At 38.2% G+C, this 16,710-nt stretch overlaps 1 protein-coding gene across 1 annotated transcript in view; it reads right to left on the bottom strand.

The window, feature by feature from the left end:
* Positions 1-16,462, bottom strand: part of STAU2 (staufen double-stranded RNA binding protein 2) — an 89,232-nt gene extending 72,770 nt beyond the window's left edge. The window contains exons 1-4 of the mRNA XM_009864812.1: positions 16,251-16,462; positions 15,029-15,159; positions 10,507-10,666; positions 8,143-8,278 (exon numbers count right to left, since the gene is read on the bottom strand). Of these exons, the coding sequence (XP_009863114.1) occupies positions 8,143-8,278; positions 10,507-10,666; positions 15,029-15,159; positions 16,251-16,449 (626 nt within the window). The 5' untranslated portion in view covers positions 16,450-16,462. The remainder of the gene's footprint in view (positions 1-8,142; positions 8,279-10,506; positions 10,667-15,028; positions 15,160-16,250) is intronic.
* Positions 16,463-16,710: the final 248 nt, after the last annotated feature.

Here is a 16,710-nt window from a genome sequence, read left to right as displayed (position 1 = left end):
AGATTACTCCATGTATTTTTATGATTTAAAACACTGTAGAAATTAAACATTAGCTGTAAAAAATTTTATTGCAGGAATAAATATCCTCTGTCGTTTAAGGAATTTTTATATTCTTTTTAAGCCAACCATGCTAATCACTATTGTCTAAACTGATAGCTACTGGCAATGGCAAAGCTCATCACCTGCAAGCTCCCTTGCCACTGTTCTTTTGGGAAAAGTATCTTAAGACAAACAGATGTTTCTGCTGTTTTAAACCAACAGGAAATGGACTGACTTTCTCCCTTTTCCTTTCCTAGAAACAAATACTAGCAAAGAAATAACCTAGCACAGCTGTACTCAACACTTCCCTTACAACAATATGTCTGTGTGGGAGGCAGGCAGTGAGTGGGAACAAACAGGCCAGGGGAAGTGAAACGTAGCGTGCAGAAGACAAAGAATTCATTTTAAAATCTGTGAGTGGATTATTACACCAAAATGTTGATACACTAGCAGGGTAAGAACAGTGTGATGTACAAGACTTTGCTTTAAGGTATGATCTGAATCCTGTCTCAACTGGTAATGTACATAACTGAATCGGTTACCAGCCGGCAATCTCAACCCTTTCCAAGCAAATAGATGTTCAAATCACCATAAAGCTTCATTAGTGTGAACAGACTGCAGGTTTGGTGGCCAAGCTGTAGCATTATCTTTAAGGAACTGTCTTTTAAGTCAAGCCTGAGAAATTAAATAATATGGTGAAATGCAGAATTCTTGGTGTCTCTGTGTGCATAAACCAAACACTACAACTTTCACTGCTGGCAAGCTGGCACTAGATTTTCACGAAAAAGGGGAAATGGATTACAGCCACTGCATTACAATCTCAATGATTACAGAAGAAAACTTGAAGACAAAGATGAGAGAAAACATCACAGCCAACTTGGGTTTAATTGATTTATGCTGGAATTATGACAATTTAATGTCACGAAAAGCTTCAGAATAGAAAAAGGCAACTTTTGAAAGAGTGCTTCTGCTGGGAAATTCTTGCGCTAAAACACAAATTCATGCTGCCATCTAATGGTTTAATTCAGCCATTTCCAGCTGAACACTTAATTGCTAATCTGAACAACTGCTTGTATTTCTCTTAGATCTATTCTTTCTTTCACTAGATTTTAACTTTCTGAAATACGTATCCATTATTCAAAATGAAATTACAGTGTGTTTAAGGAGATACAACCTATTTTAACCAAACTCTTAAATTTTATTTCCAAGTAATGTTTAACATTTCTTCCAAAAGGGTGTTTGTCCATTTGTCCAGAAGGTTGAGAGGAGGGCAAAGATGTAGAAAGGAGTTTTCACAAGGTCAGTCAAGTAACCATCTATTTCATCACACCTCTTAATCTATAAAATGTAAGTTTTAAGGACAAATCTTTGCAACACTGACTGGAAATGCAGCAAAGCATCTTTGACTCTTTCTGGCCTTTTTACAGGGGGTATGTTTTTAGGAAGGTAAAAAATCCCAGTGCCATCCCATACTGCTCCTGACCAAGGGGTTCAGTCTCCTGTGACTAACTCAGCTTAATGCAACAAGCTTGAGAACCAAGGGTCCACCTCACCTGGAAAGCAAGGGCACTGGTATCCATAGCCTACCAGCTTTTTGCAGCAAAATACCACTTTGTTCAATCAAAAGAATTTCTGCACTTACATGACTGCCTCTCCCTAGAAATTGTTATTACCCAAATATGTCCCTAAAGTGTTCGTTCTCCTGATACTTTTCCCTCCCTCTTCTCTCTGGGGGAGAGATTTTTATCTTTTTTCCAGTCCTTCCACTGTGATAGTCACGAGTCCCACTGTATCACTCACGAAATTATTACAAATCAACATTCTTAAGATTATTACTCAGAGGAGGATTCAGCTCTGAATTCGGATGCCTAAACGTAACTATCAGGCCACTGCAGAGAAACTAAGCTGTTATTACAGCAAAGCTCTGCAGAGTTCCATGCAAAAAGTAGACATCCTAGTTTACGGCATGACAAACAGCATTCTAGGCTAGTGATTGCTCTGACTACAGCGTTCGCTGGTTATAATGGGAGACTGGGTTTTTAGTGCACAGGCAGAGAGTGTTTGAGAGGCATCTGAATCCCACTAGCACCATAAAGAACAGCATCCAGCTGCCTAAACACAAGCACACTGTACCATTTGCCATGCACCTGAGACATCCATACATTGTGACACAGGACTGATCCATGAAAAGCACAGATTTCCCATAAATAGCTGGCGTCCTGGTAGATTATACGAAAACCCTCTTTTAAGGACTCCTTCAATTGCTCCAAGTTAGCTACATGGGGGCCATCTGAAATGCTCTAGAGTAGCTTGCCTGGCCTTCAGCTGCCACTCTAGTAAAGGTCTCCTCTAGGTCTGCTGCCAAATCCGCCCAGTCCCATGTGGATGTCTCAAATACGCTATGCTGGAGGCCTATGTTTAGGCAACTTGGTGTCCTCACACCTGGCACAGCACATACGCTTGGGGAAAAAAAACAAAACTGCCTTGTCCACAGGTGTGCATAAAATCCTCTGTTGCAGAAAGCCTCAACAGAAAGCCTCAGTAACCGGAATTCAGGAACAGGTAATAGGCTAATCATGTGCCTAGTCACGAAAAGACTTACGGAGTAATCCGGACTTTAGCTTTTCCAGGCTACTAGCTGATCCAATCTATGCTAGATCAAAGTCTTTCAAATCCAAGAACCTTTTATATTATCTACTGGACTGTTCGTGCTGCAAATAGATAAGGGTCTCCATGCAGAGAAAGGTAAACAGGGTGCTCAGGCAGCGCTGAACGGCTTCTAAAGGCTGGCAGAATTTCAGGCTTAATTCTCTTTATTTTAAATAACTGGGTTGTACAATTACAGGTGTACTTCTGGAGACAGTCTCAGCAGATTTTAACTGTCTCCTGTAGTACAACCCCCTCACTTCAAAATTTGGCTTCTATAGCTGTTCTGCTGGATAAATATTCCATTTTGTTCCCCACAGGACTGTGGAACTTTTGTGAAACAAATGAAGCTGGGCAAGGACTTAGCTTGTATTGCTAAGCACTCAGGTAAAGCAACACTAGCCTCAAATCTGTACCCGTTGATGCACATATTTAACTCGGTCACAGATGAAACAGATTTTTCATTTTATTCCATTCTTTCACCATACAATTTTTTATTCATTTGATCTGACAATTTCAGTAATATACCCAATAATTACATAATGAATAGCAACAGGACAAGAAGGAATGGGTTCAAGTTGCGCCAGGGGAATTTTAGATTGGATATTAAGAAAAACTTCTTCACTGAAAGGGTGGTGGAGCACTGGAATGGGTTGCCAAGGGAGGTGGCGGAGTCACCATCCTTGGACGTGTTTAAAAAACAGCTGGATGTGGCACTTCAGGGGATGGTTCAGTGTTAGTGTGGTGTAGGGCTGTAGGTTGGTCTTGGTGATCTTAAGGTCCTTTCCAACCTTTATGGTTCTATGATTTCTATGACTTAATCTATTTCTCTTTTCAGTCATTAGACTGGAGAACATGTTAGTCCACTACAAAGACAGCAGTTGCAGCTGTAGTTGGCCAAAGACCAGTCCTCGAATTTCCTTTAACTATACCTCATTTTTAAAATGCCAATTCAGTATTTAGGGCACCACATCATGGAGCTGATATACCTAATTTCAGGAGCAACTATGCCAAAGCAATCAGTCCCATGCAGCAACTCACTACCCAGCAGGGGACCAACCTACCCCCATAGAGGTAGGAACCACATGCCCACTCAGGGTGATGCTCTGTGCTTTGTGGCCAGGCAGCCTGGCTGGCTCCAAGAGGCCAGAATACACTTCTCTGACTTCACTCTTGCACACAGCACTGTAAAGAAGCATTTACTAACATCAAAGAAGTATATGCTCAGAACAACAGGACTGTGAAGAAAAGGAAAAGGAGGAATGGTCTGTGCACACTCTCACATGCACTGAGGAGAAGGTGGTTAAGTCTCTCCTTAGCCTGTAAAACGCAATATTTATGCAGGAAGAAGCAACCAAATAAAAATTAGCACGAAAGCTCAGTGCAGCATGAAGTACCAAAGTGCACAGAAGTTGTAGTTTCTCCCAGGGACACAACCACTTTGCGTGACATGTTTACGTCATTATAAAACTATCACACCATCCAAATTCCTCAAAATCAAGCAAGAAACTGCTTTAATTACTTTATTTCCATTATTTTGTTTTCTATTTTCTTTGCTCCTATACTTCACAAGTGGTTTTAATTTTGAAAGCTTCTTTTTTTAAATAAAGGTTCTTCAAGCTTTCTAAATTGTGGTGAGACAAATTTTAAGGAATTTTATATAACAAACAAATAACTTCTGAATTCTCCCAAAAAACCAAAGGTTGAGTTCTGTGATCTCTTTCACTCTTCTTTCCATACTAAAACATCAAAAGCTGATGTTCCGTTAGTTCTTGGCTGGAAAGACTTAGTTTAGGTAAGTCTGTAAGATACACTTCTGTTTTGTCACTTACAGACCTTCTATAACTGAAAACGATCTCTATCGTCCTTTCCAGCCTGGGCCAGTCTATGATTCTATGAAATACTGCACAACAATTAAACCTCAGGAATGACTCTCTCCTAACTGAATTAAAACTAACTTACAATAAAACAAACCAACATTTAATGGCAACAAGGCAAGCTGGATGACCCTGTAGTCAGAATCAAAATCTTATTTTGTTGTTTAATTGCTCTAATTTGAATCACCATGTTTTTTCATTTTTGTTTTACATGGTTTAAGCCAACTGCCTACGCAGGGACGAGAGGGAGCACAGGTTCTAGTATTGGCTACAGATACAAGTAGTATGATCCTCAGCTCTGCCAATATTTCTCAAACCCGAGCTAACATTTTAAGGCTTGGCCTCTTCTGAGAAGCGTGACAGTTCCACTGAACGTGCCAAAGAGTGTGCTGACAAACACACAACCTGAATCAGTTAGCAACCAATTTCTGAAAGGCATCAGCACCTCCTTCCCCAGAGTCAGTCTGATAAAAGAAGTCATACAAAATGCAATGTTCACAATTTTTAGCTTTTCTGTGGTGTATATTGTTTGAACTGAAAGTTCTTCACGTGTCTTTGTTGCAGAATTGCTTGTAACTTGTGTGTCTTTAAATAGTAGTATAAAACTGGTAAATTTTGAGTGGCTGAACAGTTTTTTTCCTTTATTATTATCTCTGTTAGTAACATAGAAATCTTTGTTAACTAAAAAGTTGTCTAACATGGCTGGATTTGGGGTTGACAGCCTTGTTAAAAGCTCTCCCTTATCAGAGGATATCAAACTTCCTAGTACAAAATTCGCATGGATTTTAGAAAGAAAATCCAGAGAGATTCCCAAGATGTCTCATTAGAGTGAGATGAAAAAAGTTTGAAGTTCTTATCTATGTGGAATGAACTGCAGTAAACAGATACCCAATCTACCAGAGACCTAAGCTGAAAATTTCACATGATTCAGCTCAGCATCATGCAGATTTTAACAGCTTGGTTCGAGATGCAGTGCAGTGGCCACGACTCAATGCTGTTAACAATTTAGCAAGTACTGCATTCACTGGCTTGAGTGACAGGCTCATACCTCATCCACTCCCAAGCTGGACTGTATTTTATCTACTTAATTCCATCTAAGAGTAGAGCAGATTTGCTCTGCACTTTCTAACTTTGCTTGGCGAGAGCCTTACAAGGCTAAGGCCTTACCCTGGTGTTACACACTGCTGTAAATGCCTCATCGTCTGACCCTCTAGGAGTTTTGCATTTGCAGTTCTATAGCCTGGTTTCCACTTGCAGCAATGTAAACCTTCACTAAGCCACTTGGGCAGTGTTTTCCAAATTTTCTCTAGCTGCATTTTTCTCTTGCTGTTCTTCCCATGCTGTTATTCTCGAGGCTCTTCACCTGCAAATATGCTTCAACAGTGTTTTATATATACTGTACTATAGCCCTTCTCTCCTCTGCCTTTTTCGTATCCCTTGGCAGTAATTTGGGATATACGTTACAGAGCCCAATAACAAGCATGCACAAAGCTCAATATGTAGCCAGTGTCAAACAACTGCCCTGTTGCAGCACCACCAGCACCATAAGCAGAAACAAGCAAGAGGGAGCTTGAGCAGGTCCTGGTGAAAACTATAGAATTAATAGGCAAAAGTTTTATGGGGAGCACTTGCTGCATGGGAACGGACATCTAGAGGAGGAGGCTTATCAGGGAGACTGCACCTTCCAAGTTGGCCACTGGGAAAACTTTCCCCTTTCCTTTTTCCCTCTCTTTTCCCTCCTTGCCTTTGCGTATTTCCACAAAAGCAACTTTCACCTTCAGTATCAATTTACGCCTTCAGCTGCACACGTGGCAAATGGATCTTTGCACCTTGCACATAAACTTGTTTCAACATCCTCTGTGCAACACATCATCCATACAAATACATCCTATGACATGTGAGAGTACAGTTCTTCACCTGCTTAAATCAACCTGAGCTGCCTGTACCTTGCAAACACACATTCCTCCCCCTCTCCAGTGAGTGACTCAGTGAGGAAGTGTTTAACTACAGTTGTAAGTCTAGGAGTAACTTCTCCCTTCCTCTCTTCCCCTCCAAACTGATTCATTTCCAAGCAGCTCAACTCCCAGCACTGGAGCCAGAAAACCTGCAGGGACACAAAGGCTGGGGACAAGTGGCAGCGGAGGAATCACTGCCACCTCAGCACGAATCATCTTAGCCTGGCATGGAAGCTGGCCCTCAACTTTGCACACAAATAGCAGCTCTTAGACCACATTTCCATGAGTTACTGAAAAGGATCTTTTGTGCCACTTGAAATGCTAGACTTAACTGGTCTAAAGATATGCCCTGGGATGAACTTAATACTTTATTTGTTTTCCTCAAGCCATTAATCTTGCCAGAATCAAGGTTTTCTAACACAATCTCATAATCTTAATCTGCATCTTCACCTATTTGAAAAGAACATTTTTTTAAACAGAGATCAGTAAAGGGAATTTAGTCACAGTATAAAAGACAAAAGCAGCTTCCAACTTACTAAATGTATTTTGCATCTGTTTTAATAATAGACAATAATCTACAGTCAGAAACTGATGAAAATAAAAAAACCTGATTACAGCGTATTATTTTTCAAATACTTTTGTTAAACAGTCTGTATGGTCTGTATTTACTTGGGAATTCCAACAACACTTTATTCTACTATCCAACTGCTAAAAATCTGCGAACGAATGATAAATATAACATGGGAGTACAAGACAATAAATGTAATGGGAAAAACCCCATCCTATCTCAGAGAAAGACGTTCTCCAGATTGCAAAGTAATATGCAAATTACCTTATATTTTTCTCAGACTGCTGCATTAGATACAAATTACATCTAACTCAGGATGAGCTAGAATAGTTCTTTTCTAACTGTACTAAAATTGTATGAATAAGAAAGATGAAGGTGTTTCAAAACCTCACAATCTACTAGATAGAACAGTTAAGAAGACTGCTCCACCCACTTAAATTTTGAAATTTTTTAATCTTTAAGAATTCCATAGTTTAAAAATAGAATTTTGAATATTGTCTTCTCAACTTACTGCAGTAATGACAGCATTGATGGAGGGCTCTAACTATATGTTTCTAAACTGTTAAATAAAGGATCTTTCCTAACCTAACTCTGAGGATTCAGGAATCAAGAGGGATGACCAGACAAAATGGTTAAAAAAAAGGTAACCTGAGAATGTTTTCAAGACAATTTTCAAAATCCAGCCCTCCTAATTTTATACGAAATTGCTAAGAAAGGAGTGCTTCATTTCTAATGGTACAGATTCTAAATCACATGACATAGCAGCAAAGAAAAGCAAAACCTGCCTCCTCACTGCCATGGCTGTAGACTGTAACACCAATATACACATTAAAAAAAAACGGAAACAGTTGGTCTGCGTGTCCTTATTCCTTGTGACGTGCTCAGGGTATCTGTCCTCTTTTAGAAAGCGATTATACATGTTTTTAAATCAGGCTGCACAGACTCTCCCTAGTAAAAATCTTAGTTTTAATTTACTCTGAAATAACCTGGGAAGTTCCTAAAGATCACACTGTTAAGCAAACAATAAAAAATATAAAATAATAGAAAACATACAAACCTCTGATTGTACATGCCCCGGAAATTATAATTTGCTCTATAATTGGGAATTGGCTTTGGGTCTAACGGCCTGTAGATGGCAGGCTCCCCTCTCTTCATAGCCAGACCATTCAGCTCTACTGTTGGCGTTATACTGCCTGCAAAAATCAAACCACAAATTCTGTAAAACACAGAAGCAGGACTGAGACAAGAGAGACACATGATATTCTTTAGCTCTTAAATTAAGAAAGAAGCAACTACAATGCCATTTCAGTTTCTCTACAGGACAGCAATGAATATACCAACTTAGTCACAAGCAATGAAAAAGAACATTTAAACATTTTTCCCAGTGCACTCTCTATGCAGCTTCAGTAGATTAGTCTTCACATAGGAATGACAAAGTCAGTGGTATAATCAAACTGTTTATTCATACTTCCAAAGTGCTTATAATACATTACGGCACTTTCTGAAACTATAAAGATAAAAGAATAATGTCTCTTCCCACTGCATACCATTAAAAAAAAACATAAATAGAGCAAAGAACATTGAAACAAGTAAGCAGTAACAGGCATTACTGCAGTCATTTGGCAATCTCACAAGTTAAAAAAAACGTTTGATTTGCAAGATTTGAAAACTTAAGATTATGACTATAAACTGATGATCTATCAAACTGAAAATACAACTACTGGAGATGGAGATCAGTGTCACTACAGCCATCTACTGGTGACAGAATACAGAAATAGAAACAGCCAGCACTTGTCCATTTGCATGGTTTCCAAACTGCCAAAATAAAATGCTACACTTCATCTACTTATTTACTTTTAAATAAAATGCTCAGCTATAGTATTCCCCATTTGTACTGTTGTAAGAAAATCCTAAATGACCTAAATGCACATTCCAATAAAAAGCAGCTACTATTTTCTCAAAATATTTTAATAAGAAGTTTAAATGAATCTTGTCTTAAAAGAATGAATTTGCCAGCCTGCTACTGAGGCTTTTTATGACAAAACCAAAAATTTTTTATGCAATACTTATTCAAAATTTCCATCAACAACAATTTTTATATTTCCCAGAGCAATGAACAACTATGAATTTAATAGAATAAAAATGCAAAACTACTTGTGCATACATAACACACCTTTCTTGGAGAAAAATTACAGCGTTAAATGATAACATTTAAATTCTTCTAAAGCCTATTTCTTTTCTTATCAGCTCTTCCCTTTACGGATATGCCCAAAGATAAAAAAATCTAGAAGCTGAGTAATACTCTGCAATATCAAGAATCAAACCTCAAGTCCCTTTTTATAGGGGTCTGAGGCTCCTGCTTTCTAACAGTCAAATCACAGTGATTGTGAAGGACACAGGACAAAACCAGTGTCCTGGGTCTGGAGAAGGGATGTACTGATCGACAAAGGAGCAAGAAAATTCTCTCGCACCACTCCCAAACAATCCTTATTGGTTAATGCTCACAATAGGCTCTAAAGAAAACTTATTCCTCCTTTTTTTCCACCATAGAGAAGACTAACTGTAAAATTACTCCATTTTAAGAAAGTGGATGGAGAAGACTTTTTTTAAAAGGGTGAGAGGGGCAGAGGGCAATAAAAAAGGAAAAAGAGAAAAGGGGGAAAAGGGAGTGAAAAAGGAATGTAAAAAAAGAAAAGGAAAATATTACATTTTTTCTCAATATTTGCTTTATTTTATATCAGTTTGAAATAAAGTTAGGAATTTTTTTTAATTTATGGATAAGGGCAGAATAGATCACTGAGCACATGGCTGAGGTGTGTACCTCAAAAGGTGTGTCATACATAGAAGGCAACTCACAGGTAACATCTCAAAACAAAGGATGCAATACACCAGAATGCATTCTTTCTACTATTCAGACAACAGTTTCTAAAGCCACGTGAAAGCTTTTCAAAAGCACAGGTTGCTATGAAGGAAAACTCCCAATGCAGGAAATTACCTGTCAAAGTTCTCAGGATAAATCCTGACCTTTTATTTACACCACAGATGCAATCTCACAGGATTGGACTGGATAAAATTTCCAATTTCACTGGAAAACTAGCGAAAAAAACTCATTGGGGAAAAATGTGTTACTATGGTAATAAAGCTCAACTCAATTTCCTTTTGTCATGTCTGTCTACTGTTGATCACATACAATTACTTTGTATACATTCGAGCCTTATCTAAATAATATATTTACTTGCAGTCCAACCATTTTAGTATAAGCATTAAAAACTGGCCTGTGGAAACTCATCTCTTCATCATACTTCTGAACCTATAAGAGGGGATTCTCATCCTTCAACTTATAACTTGTTAAATTTATTTACTAGTGGTATAATATTCTAACACTTCAACAAGATGTAACACACGGAGGAAAATGCCTTACCTGGATTATTGTTAACATTATTTTTAGGTGGTCTAGGCGTTGGTTTGGGAAGGGTAGTTTCATTCAACGCTTTGCTAGCAGCAGCATGTTGTGCCTTTTTAATACTGCTTCCTTCAGCTTCCCATGTCTGTTCTCCAAGAGTCAGCTGCACTGTGAACATCTTCAAAGACAAAGAACAGGTAAACACTGGCAAGATTATCACCGATCTGTATAAAAATTTCACAGGCTGAAGAGAAACCATGCTCTCTTCTCATTGTATTCAACTCACAGATGACATATTTGATTCTTACAGAGATCAGTGAGTCCTTATCAATGAGCAACATTTGGCCTTCCAAACGACGAAGTGAAAATAGCATAACGTTAATGTTAACTTATCGAAGAAGAGAGTGGTATTTAAACCAAGTACTAATAACTGCAAACTGATCCCCTGCTCTTGGAAGACTACATTCAGATCAGTTAAGACCATATTTCTCCCCACATTTGAACACATTTAGTCACTTTACCTGCAGAAAACAGGCAAAGAATGCTACCAAAAAAAACCCCAAGTAACTGTAATAATTCTGAATGGATATAAGTGACTGCACACTATTCAAGGCCCCAAGAGTTTTACCCAGTGACATAATTTCTCACTTCTGAAAATAATGTGTGCTGTTAGGGCAGAGTCACAACTCAAATATGTTCAAAAATATAAAGTAAGAAAGAAGTATTATCTTTTCGAATGAAACTGTATTTCTTTAATGTAGACACTATAGTGAAGACAGGAACTGTAAAAATTCAGGATTTGGAAACGGGCTATTGATAAAAACCCATATATTTCAAAATCTGCAGTAAAGGATTGTTTCAAGCAGTATCTACTCTGTGCAAGTCATGAAAATAAAAGTCAGTGCATAGTTAAGATAGAGTCTATCTAATATCTGTAAGTCTTCTGTATGACGTGTACATGTTCTGTTTAAATTTGAGTATCTAAGAGCAAGAGGAGAAAGGGCAAAAACTCAATGTCTTTTTCATATCAATTTCATATATATATAAGGCAGGATTTAATAGTCAGACACACACTAAACTGAGATACACCTACTTCAGAAAACAGTCTAACTTACTTGAGGCAACATAAAGAAATCTACATATTACTGTGAGCAGTATGTAAAGGAAAATTCTTTTTGATATTTCTTTGCTCTGTAATACATAAAATTATTTAAACTTGCTAGATCCAGGACCAGGTATCTAGTGATGCGCAACCTTTAAATTTGTCTTTACATATATCCTCATTTAGCATGTCCTTGCAAACAAGTACTTCAACACAAGTATGTATGTGCCTCCCAACTCAGCCACATACACGTGCCCACACCGCGTATGAACTGAACGCTATAAATACATATTGTGTCTTAATTACAGGCTTGAGTTTTGCCCTAGTGTAATTTTCAGAAGCACAGTGCAAGTCCCCGTATCACAGTTCCTATTACCATACCATTTTTTCCGCAGCAGTCAGGACAATTTCTTCACAGACAAGGAGGCAGAGAGAAGCAGTCTTTTAATTTTGTACTCTGGCAAATCCCACTGCCACCTGAAAGCTAAGCTGGGTATTAGAGCTAAATACCCATTAAATACCCATAATTATATAAATTGTCTATTAACATACATCCTTATTACTAAAAGAACTGAAATTTGATTTCTGAATCTGGAGTTTATATATTTTGCATTTTGCAAAAAGGTATCTGTGTAGTATTTTTGTAGGAGGAGAATAATCTTGAATTTTAATAAAACTATGATGAATAATGGCTACTTATCTACTTGTAACTCTCCTCTTAGTGCTTATAGTCATAAACAGGAATTCAAGATAATAAAGGGCTTACTCAGTATTTCTGTAGCTAGCACTGTAACCTTCTCACTTAGACCATCCGTCAAAAAAACTCGTGAAAAAAACCCACACGCAGCAGTAACTGGGAATTTAATTAAAGTAATAAAACTGCCAAACCCCAAAACCTGGAGAAGCCAATAAAGTGCTTAAGTTCCACAAGACCAGAGCTGATGGTTCTGCTATGGATTGAGAGGCATTTCTCGACAGTTTTCTGAGGAAAAAAGTATTCCTTACATCCAGCTTATTTTACCTGATGGCTAGAGAGTGGAAATGCAAAGGCCACTGTGCTTTGTGCTTGTTTTCACTCTGCAGTGCTCATAAGGTCAGTCACCCTTAGCTCTGGCAACTCTTCCATCCTCACTTTTCCTGCACGTGGGACTTTCCCTCCTCCTTGCCGGCCTTCTGAAGTGCTACGTCCCTTACCCCTTTCCCTCTCCTCTGTGCCACCATCCACTTTATTTTGCTCCTGTTTCTTTTAAATTTGTCTCCTGAAACATAATTATTGACACCGAAGCACAGAAGAAATGATCAATCTGACTAATATACTCAAAAATGTCATTTCTGCTAAAAAAGACTTTCTGATTTTTCTTATGATGAAGAATCCACCTGGAGAGCAGACTCCCAGAAACGCTAACTGCACGGCCAGGAAGCACCACTTCCCTCCCAGTTCCACTGCTCCTAGTTTCTCATTTCACCCCAATTGTCAAAACTTACTTTTCAGAAACAACTAGAAAAAAAGGATATCAAAATTTACCAGCATTTGTGGTCACAACACAGAGAGCTATCTTGTGGAGCATGTCTCTAAAAATCATGAAAAGGACTAGTGGACAGGAACAGAATACGTGTAGGAGGAAAGCAACGTGAGACGCTTCTTAAAGGGCAAATAGCAGAGGCAGCATTACATCCTTCAGGCCATGCTTTCCAGGACAAACTCAGCTTTCTTTCACATATTCTATCAGGTATATCATCATATTACTCACCAAACATTATGCTAACCCAGTCATAATAATTTCTATGTCTCTGTTTTTCATAGGTCAAAGACACACAAGTCGCTAATATCACCTTAGTTCTTCATCCCCTTCCCTCCTTTGTTTTTCTCGTTTGCTGCACAGGTCAAAATCAAACTTAATATTCTTCTAAGTTTACAGCACACTTTTTTGTGTTTTTTTTGGACCACTATGAGTGTAATTAGAAATAATAAGAGGTAAATTGGAAAACTGGAAAATAAAGAAATCCATTGAAAATCTGGCTTTCAAAAGTGCAGCTAATGTAGGCTCAAGCCATTAGTTTCTTTAAAAGTAGTAACAAATATAAGTGATCCTGCTAAAATTTAAAGTATAGTATGGATATAATGTAACCCAAACCTCTTTATCGCTGAGGAATAAGAACAGCCAAAACCTTTTGGTACAGGTAAAGCACTTCTTATGTCACATTAATGGGGAAAAAGGTAACAAAATAAATATACAACACAACAGTGAAAAGTTACAGAAAGCACAACAGATTTAACATGCCGCAGGCTAACACCAATCAACCAGCGTATCCCGTGGTGCTGAACACCTCCAGGAAGGGGAGGAGCACTTCAATCACCATTTGCAATGACGGATCCTAAAAGCTCGCTGACTCTCAGCAGCCCTGCACCTGCTCACATCGTTTCCACCAGCAGAAAGGATGCAGGAACTCCAAACCAGAAGGTCAGTGATTTCCATCAATTCTGTGCTAGCTGACAACATAACGTGCAACTGGGAAACAAGGAGCAGACACAGCCCACGACTAGCTGAAACGGTTACTGATCTACAGTGTGACCCCAGCGCCTTGTGCGGTTTTGCCACTCTAGAAACACCGACTAGAAAGCAGTTACTAATTACACCATTGTCTCTCACAGAGCTTTTTTTGGCTTTTTTCTCTTCTGACAAAATTGCTCCTAACTAGGGAGGAAATTCAAAATTATGTCTGGAAATTATTATCATGAGAATATCCCTCTCGTGTTTCCCATCATCCAAAAGCATCCTAATTTTTACTTATGAAGTTGGATAGCCAAACTGATATGAGAACTGACCAGATTTAACTGTCAGTTCACTATAAATTTTAATGCTACAACCATATCAAGAGTCTTAATATCACCATAAATGTTAAGAATTTAAAGAAAAGAACAATAATAAAGTTTTGTGCCCTATAATGCAAGATCCGAAGATATAGTATCAGTGCAATTAAATTTATGGGCACAGATTCATATAAATAAGCACTTTAAAAAAATGACTCAAACTAGTTTTGTCATCATCTGCACTACTGTGAAACAAATGCAGAGGTAGTTAACACAGGCACACCGACAAGGGAGAACGATTCACGCAGCTTAAAAAGCAAATGCTCCGTAACGTCTAAGGAAGGGTGGTGAAACCCTGGAGAGACCTTCACAAGGTCTTTATGCAGACCAATAAATATAAACTCAGGAGGTGGAAGTCAAAGTAAAGTAAAATTGATCTCCTAGGCTTCAACAGAAATACAGACATACCTTCTGAAAGTGTAAAAAAAAAAAAAAAAAAAGAAAAAAGAAAGCAAAATAAAGAACAGTAGAGAAACCCCTCACAGTACAAAAGTGGCTCATCCAGACCATGACATTATCTGTTCAGCATTTAAGGTATGGCTCATCACCTGGAACTGTGACCTTACCTTGGCATGAGCAGGCCCTCTTTCATTCAGAAGCTTATACTGGGGTTGAATTCTATTGAAACGGGCTAACTCATTTACCAGACACATTGGAGTTTTCTCTTTGGGGTTTGCCATGTTATCTTGGAGAGGAGCTGTAAATAAAGAGTCTGTAAAGTTTTTGTGGAGAAATGTATTCTTCACAACTTCGCAAAGCTTTGCAAAAGCAGCAGCATGCTTAGAAAAGAAAATACTTTGGCTAAAAAATAGGTTTTGCACGTATGCTAAATGCAATGTTTAAATACTGTTTACATATTAATCATATGAGAATATGCATCTTACAATAATTGTCAAGATTACATGCACTTAAAAAATACAACTATTTCTTTCCAAAATGTGTCTATAAAAGATGACAGTTTATGAGGACATATACATATGCTACATTTTCTACATCACCAGAGTTTAATGTCAGGAGTATACTGGTTTCAGGAATTGACTACTCTTTCAGAATGGTTTCTCAATACTCTGAAGCAGAAGTAGACAGTATAAAACTTGCAAGACAAAGAGAGCAGATGAAACCCCACTTGCTTCTCCTTGCTTGTTCCCAGTATTTTATTAGACTTTTCTCACAATAATGAAGTCATTCTTAGAACACTCTCAAAGAACACCTTTCCTCTCCCTTTAAGGGGTTTGTTCTGCTTTTCTTAGACTACTTCCATCATGTGTACCACTTTACTACTTTTTAACTTTCTGCTTTTCTTTTTCAACTTCTTTGTATTTGTCCTTAACACACATAATCATTTTTTGCATAATCTTTTTAGGTTAACATTTCTGGATTTTATACCCAGTTCAGCATAGGAACTACAGCATTTATTAAGCTACAAAGGAAACACCAAATACTGCCAAGCAGTCTAAAGACATTCTGTTCTAGGGAAGAGAAATAAACTTGGAGACCTTCCTGCACCGGTAAAACTTCTCTATAAAAGATACACTCAGCAATTGACAAAATAGACATGTTCTTTCCTGGATTTTACACTATTGATCAACACTTCACTGTAAGTGTGAGCTCAGTTAAAGGAAACTAACTTTGTAAACCATCTATTTAGCCAAAATATTTTTTCTATGGAATTTTTTTCCTTTATTTAAATCCTCTTTAAGATCTAACTTTTTTAAAAAAAAAAAAAATTAACAAGTTATCAAAAAGATTCATCTGAACACCAAAAAAATTATACTCGAACCAACTTACCTGGTGAGTTGCTAGAAGGTGCAGGATCTGCAAGGCCGGCAGTAGGACTGCTGCAGCTGGCAGCTGCTTCCGAAATGGATCCATTCATTGAGGATGGCAGACCCAGTGTATTTGTAGTTGTTACTGGCAGGGCTAGCACCATAGGGGACATGGTAGGTCCAGACAGGTTTGCTGTAGTCTGCATCTTAACTTGTGCCATTGCCTATCACTGCAATAAACACGTTATTATGAGCAAGGCACTTTGCATTTTAAGTATCAAACGACAGGAGTTATATTAACAACACTTCTGCCCCTGGATCTGGGTTTCGGAACTATCCACAAAAGTCACATCTCTGCACACCTGCCTTCGAAAGCAATGCACAGAGAAAGAGAGCTCACACAGCTAAAGAAAATCACCTAAGCAGAACCCACACACCCTGACTCCAGGTTCTGTTGCTCAACTATGGGGTGACCCTGCCTG

Source organism: Apaloderma vittatum, unplaced genomic scaffold, assembly GCF_000703405.1.
Source record: "Apaloderma vittatum isolate BGI_N311 unplaced genomic scaffold, ASM70340v1 scaffold452, whole genome shotgun sequence".
NCBI lineage: Eukaryota > Metazoa > Chordata > Aves > Trogoniformes > Trogonidae > Apaloderma > Apaloderma vittatum.
Note: the sequence above shows the minus strand (reverse complement) of the source record. Positions and strands in the feature narration are given on the sequence as shown.